Source organism: Engraulis encrasicolus, chromosome 2 (genome assembly GCF_034702125.1).
Source record: "Engraulis encrasicolus isolate BLACKSEA-1 chromosome 2, IST_EnEncr_1.0, whole genome shotgun sequence".
Taxonomy (NCBI): domain Eukaryota; kingdom Metazoa; phylum Chordata; class Actinopteri; order Clupeiformes; family Engraulidae; genus Engraulis; species Engraulis encrasicolus.
Window position 1 is genome coordinate 32401017 of NC_085858.1, and position 14655 is coordinate 32415671.

Sequence of the window (14655 nt, forward strand, 5' to 3'; positions counted from 1 at the left end):
AACTTTTCCCACTTAAATCTAAACTATTATCCTGCACAATGCAGTTGAAAAACAAACCCAAAGCTTTAAAGGGAAAGAATAGAAAATAAAAAACTTAAATTAACATGGTTGCATAAATATGCACACCCTTGAACTAATACCTTGTTGCAGCACCTTTCCTTCGATTACAGTACTCCGTCTTTTTGAGTAAGACTCTATCAGCATGGCAAACGTTGATGTGACAATTTTTTTCCACTTATCTTTGCAAAAGCACTCCAAATCTGACAGATTGCGAATGCATCTCATCTGCACAGTCCTTCTCAGATCGCCCAACAGATGTTCCATGTCATACAGGTCTGAACTCTGTCTGGGCCATTCCAAAACCTCAATCTTATTCTAATGAAGCCATTTTTTGTTGATTTTTGGCATGTGTCTGAGGTAATTGTCATTCTTAATGATTAAGTTCATCTGCATCATCACCTTTCTAACAGGGGGCAGAAGGTTTTGTGCCACTACAATGGACCCTGTGTAACTGTTCATAATTCCTGCCTCCCTGACTTAAGCCCCAGTTACAGCAGAAGAACAACGGTCACATAGCATGATGCTGCCACCACCATGCTTTACTTTACGCATGGCGTTACCTTGGCAATGTAGTGTTGTTTTTGTGCCAAACATACCTCTTGGAATTATGTCCAAAATGTTCGACCTCGGTTTCACCTGACCATAACATATCTTCTCACATGCATTTGGGAGATCACAGAAGTATTTTTTGCTAGATTTTACTCCACCAAGAGATTGAACTTGGTCATAATTCCAAAGGGTATATTTGGCACAAAACATCACCCCAATAACACCATACCTAACATGAAGTATGGTGGTGGCAGCATTGTTCTTTTGTGCTGTTTTTCTTCAGTTGTAACTGGGGCCTTCATTATGGAGGAGAGAATTATGAAAATTTCCACAGGGGCCGTGGTAGTGGCACAAAACCTTCGGCCCCCTGGTAGAAAGGTGAAGATGCAGAGGAACTAGTCTTTCAGAATGACAATTTCTCCAAGCACACGCCTAAGTCTACAAAAAGAATGGCTTCACCAGAATAAAATTGAGGTTTTGGAATGGCCCAGACAAGCCAAAGGTGCTGCAACTAAGTATTAATTTAAGGGTGTGTATATTTATGCAACCATGTTAATTGAAGTTTTTTATTTTCTATTGTTTCCATTTAAAGCTTTATGCTTGTTTCTCAATTGCATTGTACAGGTTAATAGTTTAGATTGAAGGTGGAAAAAGCTGTGAATTTATTTGTCTTTCTGTCATTTTTTTACATCACAAAAACCTGACATTTGAAGAGGGGTGTGTAGACTTTTTGAAGCCACTGTACCTTAGGCTAGGACACAATTTAGCACAGCACAGCATAGAGTAGAGTACAAAAATATACCCTAGGCGAAGAAACGAAACACGACACTACAGAGCACACCACACCACAGCACAGCATAGAGTAAAGTTTATACCCTAGGCTAGGACACAAATTAGCACAACACTATACAGCACAGTACAGTACAGCACAGCGTAGATTACAAAATATATAGTACACTAGGACACAAAAGCACAGCACAGCAGCACAGAGCATTATATAGGTTACAAGTGAGCATGGCAGTACAGAACAACTACTGATCCAAATGAACACTGAGTGAGTACAGTATGGGTCAGAAGAGCATGGAGTGGAGTAGCACAGGATACAAACAAACAGGGTGCTGCCGAACTGTGCTGTGCTGTGCTGCCTCAGCAATGGGATGAAAAAAATTAACAGTACTGCATAGCAAAAAACAGGACATTAGACATCAGTGGCACAGGCAGCAACACAGAACCAGAGGGCAGGACTGAGTGAATAGTAAAACAAAAAGGAACACGCTGCATGTCTGGAAACTGAAAAAAAACGAACCCTTGTTTTTAATATATGGTTATAGCCAGGGCAATATTGTGACGTGTAAACACAATGCATCAGATCAGGCATACATCAGGTAGTCTAACTCTTAAACAAAAAGAATATTCCTGCAACAAGGGTGCATAAACCCTTTTTTCTATACATTCGTACCGGATGTTGACTTGACATCTCTACTGATGTCAAAGAACTGCGCCGCCCCACATCACAGAGTGACAACGCTCTTAAGACAACACAAGTGGGTAGCCTAGCCACAATAGACTGGGGGCACTAAGTCTGACACAGCAAGCCCCAGCATACACAAAGCTCATGGTGACGGTGAAGCTAATCTTAGTACAGGTTAACAAGGTGGCAAGCTTACAGCACAGTTACAGCACAGTGTAGCACTTAGAGGGCTTAAGGTTTATTTTAGCAGAGCAGAGGGCTGCTAATAAAGATAGATAGCCCAGAGGAGAGATAGCTCCACAGGTGAGACATGGGCTGTGTCTCAAATCACACACCTGTGCACTTTGGGCACTGTGTTTCAGTGCTAAGGGCGCTCACATTGAAAATTTCAGTTGAGCCAGTGCACTGTAAGTACCAGGATGATCCCCTAACAATGGCGGAAAAATGCAGGCTGGATCTCAAATGGCGCACTTGTGCACTTCGGGCACTATGTTTCAGTGCGTAACTAATACGGCATGCGCACTGAAACATGAACACTAAAGTGCACAAGTGCACCATTTGAGATTCAGCCGCAGTGCATGAATGATGGACACTGCACGCACTAAACGGCGGCCATGTTGACAATGACACAGAGGAAATGTGCCATTCAGTTCAGTAGAAGAGTTTGGTCAACAGTCTCCTAATTCTGTAAGTAACATTGATGGGACACCAACCTTTTCATGCCAACTAAAGTATTATATGTGTGATTGGGGTGAAAGAAATGTGAATACAAGCACCAGACGCTGTGCATTGTCAACAGTAGCCAACTCATATTTTGGCGAGCTAATGCCATGCTCAGCCGTCACTTCCAGCGAGGGCACAGTGCATAGTGCTCAACTTTTCCCACAACACTATGCACGTAAGACCCCAGTGCACTATGTGCACTGTGCACTGACTGTCAGTGCACTGACACAAGTGCGTGATTTGAGACATAGCCATGGTCAAGACTGCATTTAAAGGAAGGTGTTGCACTCGGAATCAGATGTACAGTAGGCCTGCCGCTTTCAACACCTTGGCCTACACTAAGGATGCCAGAAAGGGCTCGCGGCACACTCTGAGGTTAAAAATGATGAAAGGACAATGAAAAGACCAATCGCAGAAATGTAAGGACAGGACAATAGTCACAAGGGAGATTATTTCAATAAGCAGACATGATCATTCAGACAACAATTGAAGCGTGAGGCTAATCTGAGTGCTCTCGGTTCTGGATGCTCAGTCTACTCTGTAGAGTGCCAGGGGGGTGAGAGGGAGGGAGGGATGCGGAAATTAGAGGATGACATTTTTCAGGAATTCCCGTGGGTCCCGCGGGTCCTGCGGGATGGGAGTCAAAATTTTAAAGATGAATGGGAGTGGGCAGGAGCGGGAATAAAAATGAACGTGAGCGGGAATGGCGCTTATTTTTTCTTTAAAAAACAAACAAAAAAGCCTCGTTTTTTTTGACAAAACAGGATTGGGGTTGATTTTGAGTGGGAGTGGGCAGGATTGGGAGACATTCTTTTCAGGAGTGGACGGGATGGGATTTGTTTCTTTTACTCCAGTCCGGGATGCGATGGGATGGGATTTTTTTTCTGGGACCGGGATGGGACGGGAATGCTCTAGCGCAGGGGTGTCAAACTCATTTTGGTCCGGGGGCCGCATACAACCCATGTGGACCTCAAGCGGGCCGCATTAGTAACATCATCGCCAAAAAAACCAACAAAAAAAACGTAAAGCAGAGGATTAATGTTCAGTACTATCACGTTTTGAATATGTAGAAGCAATGCAATACTGATAATCCTATGCAAAATGTCCTTGACTTCATTCATTCATTGCCAACCGTCAACTAATTAAATATGGGACAGTTCATTTTGGCAGGGGGTCTGGGGGTTTTCCCCCAGAACATTTTTGTATTTCTTATATATAATTACCTGCATTTTCACGCATTCTAACATCCCGTTTCCAGTTTGTGCTTAATAGGAACCAATACAAATACAATTATATTTATTATTTAATTACAACCAATACCAATACAATACGAATAAGAAGTATTAACATTTTATCTGTATATATGAGGTCTATAATATATGAGCTTTATCAAATGCCTGTTACAGTACAAATTCACTATTTATAATAGAAGTGTGATGTGCACTTTACTACATACAGTGTAACAGAGGGACCATTGGGTTAATGTCATGCAGGTCTCGATTTTGCCCCGAGGGCCGTAATTGCGCATTTCGGTTATTTCATTTAAAAAAAATAAATACATTTTAAAAAAAGTTTTGACATCCGGGCCGGATGGAACCCTCTGGCGGGCCGGATGCGGCCCGCGGGCCGTATGTTTGACACCCCTGCTCTAGCGGAAATGTAGGCGACTAGGCTGCACGTGATGGTGATGGTGTTGGTGGAGCACTGAGAGGATTAGACAGAAACACCTCATACTCACTTCTGACTACAAGTATAAGCAGGATCCCCCTCCTGCAATCCAACGCACCCCAGCCCACCCCCTCCATCTTACTCTCACTCTGCCAAACACTGGCTCGCACACACACGCACTAGGGCTGTAACGCTATTGTACCGAACCGACAAATAGTGATACACAGTCATGATACTGTATCGCGATACAAGGAGGCAGTATTATGATTATGCCCTTTTTATGTTTTGATACACATCAGCCCAGAAAACAACCACATGATATGAAGTGATAGTGCTTCCAAGCATCATCATTATCATATAGAAACTTTAAACAAAATTATTAGTAGCCTCTTCCACCTATAAACTGTCAACATTTTTATTCATAAAGTTTATAATGTTGGCAAATGTGAAATTGTGGCGTGTATCGAACCGTAGGTAATGAATCATGATGCAAACCGAATCGTGAGTTGAGTGTGTCGTTGAACGCACAGTCGCGCACACACACACATACATACACGTCTGACCAGCATGCAGACAGACACCTACACTATGCCCACAAAGAAGAAGAAGGCTCACGACCACAACAAGGGAGGGTCCCCTTCACAAAGCTTTGGTTGGTGGTTGGTTTTGTGTCTTACATTAATGTCTGGCAGCGCTGAGAGCCTGAAGCTTACACTGAGCTCAGGATCAGACACAGACAATACCACCCACTTAACAAACTCCCCAACACACACACACATGGACACATTACAGAGACACTCATACACACGCACAAACACACAGAGAGACTGTGGCATGCATTCCTGCTAATCTTTTGGCAGCAGAGGAATTTGATCAGCTGATATCAGTCAAGGCAAGTACACTGACCTGCTTTTGGGCTTTACAAAAACAAAAAAAAAGAAAATGTTTTTTTTTCCCCTGGACTGGACAAGAGACATTCAGCAAATTGACAAGGCATTTGATTACAACCGAACTCGAGAATTTTTTGTCCTTCAGCCGAAATGATTGGGGTTTTCATCCGCTACAATTTCACGAGCACTGGCACCACCGTGACCTTCTGGCTGCCTGGTAGAGGATGCCCGCCGCTTAGATGGCCATTACAGTTCCACGTCAGAGACGACACCATTATTCACAAACCAGCCAAGAGAGCGTATTCCACTGTCTTCCACAATCGAGCCAATCGATTCATTAAAAATAAATGGGAACCCTATTCTGGGCGGTATGTTGTCAGAGCTTGTTTTACACACATGAATGCACGGCCTTATGAAGGCTATCTTGTCTTTGTGGAGCATCAGCTGGATGGGAAGGACCGGCATTACTACAATAAGCGCTCCTTTGACATGGAGCGCAAGAGCTTCATAATCTGTTTAACCTGGAGATGAAGGGACGATTCAAGACTGAGCCACGACACCTACCCAAACTCACTCACCCTACACCACCCGCTATTCCTATTCAAATGCACTGTATGCAGATGCAAACAGCCAGGCAGGGATATAAACAAACTCCTCTCCCAATCCCCCCCTCTGGGGAGAAACACACACACACACACACACACCTTCAATGCAGGCCTTTTTTAACAGCGTGTCTTTTAGCGGTCACATGGTGGAGTCTCTAACTAAGGCAGTGTTTCCCAACCAGGGGTACGCATACTACAAGGGGTACGTGAACACAATGCGGGGGGTACGTGGACAAATATCAATAAAAATAAATATATGGAGCATAATCATATTGGGATAGAGGAAAATATAGAGCATGAGAGCAAGGGGGTACTCGTAGTATGACAAAAATGCTTAGGGGGTACGCGAGACAACAAAAGGTTGGGAGTCACTGCTCTGAAGTCTCAAGTCACACACAGCCGCCGACTCCCCTGCACATCTGGGCAAACACAGCTGCACAGCAGCACAGCCCCACAACCTCTTGAGCCACACTTCACCTTCACCATATGGCCCCTGTTACACAGCATACATGCACGCACACACACACACAAACTGCATGTCTGCCATAGGGGAAAGGGGGGGGGGGGGCTGAGCAGCATGAAGACTGTGGAGACTGGAGACCAAGGGGAGAGCACCCAAACAAAGGAAGAAAAGACATTTAAAAAATGAAAGCAACAGACAAAGCGGACAACAACAAAGCAAAAAGGGAGCGTGAGGAGCGGAAAAGAGTGGGTGGTGTTGAGAGAAAACCCCACACGTGTGAGGCTGACCGTGGTCTTTGAGTCTGTCCAATCCACTTGCTTCAGGTCTCTCCTGGCTCCTTACCATAACAACAATGCTGAGCATAAGTGGCCCATTATTCCCAAGAGGGGAGAGGGGAGCGCAGCACGCTTTCTCTGGTGGGTCTTGTGAAAAAACATGTGATGCCAAAAGCCGAGACACCTCTAAATAGGCAAAACAAAGCCTCGCAATGCCCCTGTGTACACACTGGCCACGTTTACATGATCTTTTTAATTCCGAATTAATAATTAAGAATTAAATAGTTCTATTGGGTTTACATTGCTTTGTCAATTAATTCCGAATTGCTAAGTGTTTACATAATGCTTTCAAAGCCGAATTCTCGTTTTTTTTCAGAATTAGATTGAGTTAATTCTGAATTAAATGTCTCATGTAAGCTTAAACAAGACAAACACCCAATGTCTTCACTGAGTGTGCTGGGGAACGAAGGAGGAAGCCAACTAGGGGGTTATTATTTCAAAGGTATTCACTACATCTGTTCTCGTCCCCCTTCCTTCCTCCCCCCTCAACTCCAGGTTCCTTCCAAATGAAAAAAAAAACCTGGCTGTGCAGCACATTGACTTAAGTCATGCAAATGTTTATAGATTTTCCTTTTTAACATCTTCAAAGTGGGCAATTAAGAACCTGTGCAAATCGAGAGAGAGAGAGAGAGAGAGAGAGAGAAGAGAGACAGAGACAGAGAGACAGAGAGAGACAGAACACATTTCTCCAGGTTTCAATTTTACGGTGTTTTACAGTTCTAATGAGATCACTCCCAGCTGCACCCTATACTCATGTGGCCACATGTGCTACAGTAGAGGGCCTCAAAGCCTGAGAGGCCACAGCAAACCTCTGCGGTCCAGCTTTTGGACTGGGCCCCGACTCTGGACCCGCGCACAATATGGGAGCAATAGGAACTACTGGTGTTGAAGGAGGACCACCAGTTAGGGGCAATGTTCGATCACAGGCTTCAATGATGATACATGGACCATTGCAGGCAACAAGTATTCATTGATGGACTAAAATTGCTAATCAATTAGACTATGCCACATCACCTGTGGTGTTCCAATTTTGTGCAAGTATAGTGACTCCAGATCAGGTGTAGCGTCTGTGATAACATTTTGCCCACTGACACTTTCTCACCTTGACTAGACCTATGCACTGAGCCGCTGACCTTTGAGGACAGGTTCACAGATGGGGTTAAAGACAGCCGATGGCTAAAGCTGTCTGTGTGTGTAGTCACTCAGAAGTGACAGAGATGTGTTGTAAAGCAGCATCAGGCTCTCCACCCTTATCCTCACCCTGTGAATCAGGGACGTCACGTGACGTGACCTTGGCACAGCTACCGTCCTGTTCTACTAGCAGCAGCTGAGGAAAGGAGTAGCCTCTCACACTCATACAATTGTGCAAGCACACGTGCACGCGCGCACACACACACAAGCACAAGTAGCCTATAGCCTAAGCGGCTTTGGGGGGAGCTTGAAACTTAGGGTCTCAAGTCTCAACTTCCTTTTCCATCGTGGGAAAGATCTACCTTCGAAGGCACCAGGGAGACCCAGCATTGTAAAAAAAAAGATATATGCAGTGCGATCCAAGGAATCTGGCTGATTCTTCTAGTATCCCAATAGGGAAAAAGTGTTAATTTCCTTAAAGCAATAGTTACACCTGACCCCCACACTGACACCCATGCACAAACAAGCTAATTTACAACTTAGGATGTGTCACATTTGCACTGCCAAGTAAGGCACTGTAAAAAAACAAAAAAACATGAAAATCCCAGATTTTGCCGAGCAGAACAGGTCCATTTTGTGTCTCGCGTGGAGAAGGAGGAATTTAGAAAACACTATAATTCAATCTTTCTGGCATCTACCCCCCTTTTCTGTGGAATGTGGCCTGAGAAAGCATTGTGCTGCGTCGGTCGGTCTACAGTTGCCTCTTCCAGGACCTTACACTGATAAAGTCACACAGAACCAACAATGTCCCTGGACCAGTTTCTGTGGCACCTAACAGTGAAGCCATCTGAAAAGGTGTTAAGTCAACCCAAGGAAAAATCAGTTAAAAACACTACCATGGAATGAGGCCAAAGCAGAGGAATTTCGGCACCCTGAACAAAAGGAAACAACACTGTTGACAGTGGGCCATCAGGGTGCCCTGACAAAGACGACTTATGATGGGTGGGAAGGGATCTGGGAACGTTGATGCATTGTGAGCGTTTCACACAGTCACTGTTGTAGACAGCAGTGCTAATTGATGCGAATGCCAAACAAAGCAACGGCTTTGTCCGTGCTGTTAGTTTGGCTTAAAAAACAGCAGACATCTTGAAGCAAAAGGCCAAAGACTAGCCTGTAGACACAACAGTAAGGAGACGAGTGGAAGCAACAGGGAAAGGATTGCAGACATACTACGCTTTTAGGACAGAGCAGGCTGTTAGCAGTTTTGAATCTACTGCTAAAATAAGTGCTCCATTAATTTACACTGATTGGACACATGATCGGGTGTCCCCACTGTACCGCACAGGAAAATAGTGACTCCAGAATCAAAAGGGCCTAGCTGGTTGCTTTGTATATCTTTCAACAGTCTCTGTTGACTTTCCAAAGACATCACTGAACAGATAACGAATAAATAAGAAATAAACACAGCTTGTGATTAAAACTCCTTCCTACATGATGGATCCATTTGGCAGCGAGTTCTCTCTAGGCTCTTCAGCGATGAGGTAAAAAGCTACATAACCTAAACAGTCTGGCCAGGCCTGCCCCCGTCCCGTCCAGTGGAATTGCCTCCAGCTCATTGTTGCACTGAGACAGACATTCCTCGGCCAATTAGAACTCCTTTTATGTGCTTCAGGGGAGGAACACAGCTGGAAGCTATGGCCTCGTCTGCCGACGGTGGAAGGACATCTCACTCAACTTTGCTCGCTCGCTTGCGCGCACACACACACACACACACACACACACACACACACACACACACACACACACACACACACACACACACACACACACACACACACACACACACACACACACACACACAAAACAAAAGGGGGTAGCTATTTAAAGTCACTCGTTCACACACAATGCAGATCATGATGACACTGATACAATCATGAGGCATACAGGTTTTGTAAACCCTTGACTATTGATGTGAGAACAAGGTAGCCTTTTCATTTGTGTTGTACTGTATACTTACAACAAGACACACAGCACAACTACTGGCCAACTTAAGTTATCTGAGCAACAAGCCCTGGCCCCGTGTCATACGAGTCTTAGAGGGGAGCCAGGGAGATTTAAATAAATAAACGTTCTGGAGACAAGTGTAGTACAATGTAGGCTATGGTTGTCTGCTCACAAGATTATGAGCACAAAGCCTGGGCAGTGGTTTTGCAGTCAGACAAACCAAAAGTGCTAGGATTCTGGCATGATGATGCATCTTGGAGAACTACATGAATCACTATAATGAGAGGTCTACAGGATGTTTCCTGCATCTGCCGAGCCTAGATTTGATAGGCCATTACTGTACAACAAACAGTGGGTTTGAACTGCATTCTGAGGTGGAACAAAATCGAGAACATAAACCTGTAGAACAGTGCGGCCTTACAGTTAAGGGTTTGGTTCATTGCACCACCGATGCAGAAATGTTTACATCCTCGCCCCGAACACGCAAAGTACAACTTCAGCTGAGCAGGGAATGTGAGGACAGATTTCAACATAATACCTTCCGGCAAAAGCCTGTCTCGCCGGGGCACTCACCCTTGAAAATGTTTGTCTGTGTTTTGTTTCCCAGAATATTCCTAAGATACAGTTACACAATGAGGTTTTGGTGCACTGGTTCAGAAGGGCTAAAGTGTTTTTACCACTACTTAAATGTTTCTTTTCATTCAGACGTGTCAGGATATACATTGCACCAACCTGCATCGTGATAGACTTAGACCTGCTGATTTATCATTTGTTTCCATCAGTGACAGTAGATCTCAATGGTACCATCCACACATTACATAAAGTACATGCATATGCACACCTCAACTTGTAAACTTTCGTGACTGTGGAATTAATTATTTAAATTCCCATGGCTGGAGAGATCAAAGTGGCTACCATAAAGTGCACGTATGCTAGCAACTGGCCACATAACTACCTGGCATGACGTGCTACAGTAACTGGCTAGCTGGCAGTCTGGTCATCCAACCAAAATCCTAGGTAACGAAATCCCCTGGATGGTAATGTTGGGCTAATTCTTCTCTATATACCAACAAAACAAACCGAAACCCTGTTGCAATGTAAATATATATCGTTGCTAATAATCACATACTCGTGAAATTGGCCATTAATTGATATTGTACGTTAATTTACGAGTCACACCGTATTTCAGTTTACATAAAGGTTATCTGTACCTGCTAAGCTTTAGGCTAGAGCTAACTAGCCTGACAGTTCATTAGCCCCAGCATGGAAACCGAGGTAGCAACAGTAGCGACCAGCTAGCTACAGCAGCTATGTCGCTAGCGAGGACGCTCGGCTGGTCCTTGTCCTGTTCACCGTGTGCTAGGTTATCATTTTGAGCATTTCTTTAGGAAAGACAGCCATAGTGTAATTCGAATCAGTACTGGAATCAGTCCCGACCATACACTTCAAAACCACACAAGCATCTTACATTCTCAGTGAGCACAATACAAGTAACATTGGAAAGAAGAGTTTACCTGTCAGTCTGATTTTAATGCTGGACCCGTTCCTTCGAGTCCCAGGATTCGACATCACTCCGAGAAAAATCGAGCTAACTTTCTCCTTGGGTGTACCCAATACACAAACTTATTTTGGAACACAAAAGTAAAGAAAACGATGTAAAATTGGATTGATCATCTGAATCTTTTTAAGAGATGTAGCAGTCTTATTTCCTAGTCGCAAAATTCTCCGTTGCGTCCAGATTTAACAACACAGGCTAACATTTTCGAGCTCAAAGGCGTTTTGACGTCACACACGGCATTACGTGCACGCACTCGTGGAGCGTCCGCGTGCACGCGTCCTCACCTTAAAAGGCGAGTAGGCAGGGAGGCTCCTAATGGTAGACCGTAGTATGGTTATCAGGGCACCCCACAGGGGGGACAAAGGGGACAAGTGTCCCGGGTCCAGAGACAGAGGGGGCCCAGAATTGGGTTCTCATTGCATTCTTTGGTGGGTGGCCCTTACACACAACTTTGTCTTGGACTTAGCTAGCTGTCAGCCGCCCTGATGGTTTGTACTGACATTTGGTGAACTAGTGTTCAGTCTCTGTCTCAGGCCAACCTGTAGGGACGAAATTGGGGGGACAAATCCAACAGTAGGCTACTTATCTTGGTAATATAGTAAAAATGCCAAAACATGTCTTTACTGACAGGCTATGGTTAGGCCAATATAATAATAATTTACAGCTATGCAAATAGCCTATCATAATATCTTATAATGAATGAGCTAGTAGGCCTACATGCCATACATAGCCAATTCCATGTACAATTTTTAAAATATATATATTTTAGGGGCTTTTTATGCCTTATTTGATAGGACAGTCTGAGATGGTGACAGGAGGCGAGTGGGACAGAGAGAAAGGGTTGGGACAGGGAAATGACCCCGTCCGGACTCGAACTGGGGTCCCTGTGGGCATGCAAGCCCAAATGTGGGGAGCTTAGCGCACTGCGCCACAGCGCCCCCTTCCATGTACAATTTTTACATGTTTCAAAAAAGAGGAGATGTGCTCACACTATCGCTTGATGATTTTTCACATTTTTTTAAATGGGTGCTGAACTCCTAGTTGCAATTAAGCTTATACGCTGTTCTAGTGACGCAACACCTTCGCCGTTGCTAGTTAGGCCACTAGTAATATATAGGCCTATATATTGTTTCTGAGCTCCGGAAAAATCAGGAACTCCACCCGCTTTGTCGGGAACAAATCAATTTTAAGCAGCTCCAACGGCCCTGGGTAGAGGCGTGTTCAAGGCAGTGACATGGTTTAAGCAGAGATGTTTTATTCAGAGTAGGGATGTTTACCGGTAACCAGTTAACCGATAGTCGACAGGATCAACGATAACCGGTTACATTTTCTGCCACCGGTTAACCGGTAATAATAATTATAATAATACTTTCCTCCCAAAAAGCCCCCAAAAACTATAATTTTGAGGTTTTGGTATGATAATTCAGCATTTTCCATCTGGCGACACTGGCTGGACATGACAGACCCTGTCTGAGCAGCAAGAAGAAAGGCTTATGTGAAAAATAAAATTGATCAGGCACGCAAACGTTATATCATTTAAGATTGCCGGTTAACCGGTTAACCACCGGTTAATGAGTCTCAGTAACCGGTTAAGATATTTTTACATTTTCGCCATCCCTAATTCAGAGACTAAGAAAATGTTTGGTCTCAACTTCGGCACAGCCTTTTCTGGCATCAACCAGTAAACTGAGGGAGGCAGGTCAATCATGCTGTTTGGGAAGCGTTAAATTAATTAAATTTAAGTTAATCGTTATGTACAGGGTCAAACCAAGTCTCGAACAGAGATATGAAAGTTGATGATAAGCACGCTGAGGAAGGGCTATGCCCGAAATGTCCGTGGGAGAATAAACAAAGAAAAACCTGAAAAGAGCTTAGGCCTACCTTCTTTTGTTGCATTCACATATGTTTCAGTAGGCCTATAGGCTAATTAAACTTGAATGAGGAATATGAAGAATGGACCACCAAGGACATATTTGACCATACATGGCTTGTGATATGATAAATGAATTGTATAGCATGACTCATTTTATAAGTTTATGGCCTAGCCTATGTCTTTTCCAATGGGCCGTCGTGGGTAAATGCAGTTAGGACGCCAGACTTGTAGCCCAAAGGTTGCCAGTTCGACTCCTCTACCCGCTAGATTGGTGGGGGATTAATTACCAGTGCTTTCCCCCATCCTCCTCCATGACTGAGGTACCATGGTGCTGTCCCGCCACATTGCTCACTTGGGGCTGCCCCTTTGCACGAATGAGGCATGAATGCAATTTTGTTGTGTGCAGTGTGCACTAGTGTGCTGTGTCACAATGACAATGGGGGTTAGAGTCTCCTAAGTGAGCTTTCACAGTTCACAATCCCTATGCGAAAGACCTACCTATCTGTCTGAGAAACATAGCCTTTACAAGTACAACTTGATACAATGTGTTTACACTGTGTCAAATGTAACAGAGCATGTGAAATATAAAACCAAAGTTCAACCTGTAATCCTTAAAATAGGCCTACAGAAAGTAGGCTACTTTTATCTTTGTATTACTCAAGCCTGCCATCTATAGGAAATAAGACAAAGTGCAAAATTAAATAATGAATGTATACTGTATGATGGGCGCTGCGCTAAGCCCCCCACATTTGGGCTTGCATGCCCATGGGGACCCCGGTTCGAGTCTGGACGGGGTCATTTCCCAGCCCTACCCCATATTTCTCTCCTGCTCATTTCCTGTCTCCTCTCACACTGTCCTGTCACATTAAAGGCCCAAAACATACTTTAAAATAATAATCATTTAAAAAAATGACTACATCATCTGAACACATCAGAGGTTACACACTCTTAGGCAGGGTAATTGAAATGGATAAGAAATATCAAATGATCAAATGCTGACACGCAGCCCCCCACACCCCCCACCACCCGGCCCATGCTCAACATTGTCACAGGCAAACAGATAACCATTTTGGTAGAGCAAATGATGATCTCTATCTGCCATCCATGTGGTCATAAACAAGATAACTCCTGCATATTGCTAGATAAACATCAGCTTTTCTTAAGCATACAAATACATACAGCTTGTGTTAACATCCTTGTCTTCAAAACTTGTGACCCCCAAAACTGTTGGGATTTAGTTCTCTGTGGATTTAGTGTATCTTGACACCAGCTTCTGTGTGCTGGATCTTCACTCATTACCTGGCATGTGTGGTGGTAACACTATC

General features: G+C 44.1%; 1 protein-coding gene across 4 annotated transcripts in view; it reads right to left on the reverse strand.

The window, feature by feature from the left end:
• Positions 1-11663, reverse strand: part of smurf1 (SMAD specific E3 ubiquitin protein ligase 1) — a 57876-nt gene extending 46213 nt beyond the window's left edge. For all 4 annotated transcript variants that reach the window (XM_063186610.1, XM_063186602.1, XM_063186595.1 and 1 more), the window contains exon 1: positions 11414-11663. In XM_063186610.1, the coding sequence (XP_063042680.1) occupies positions 11414-11468 (55 nt within the window). In that variant the 5' untranslated portion in view covers positions 11469-11663. The remainder of the gene's footprint in view (positions 1-11413) is intronic.
• Between the last annotated feature and the right edge of the window lie 2992 nt (positions 11664-14655).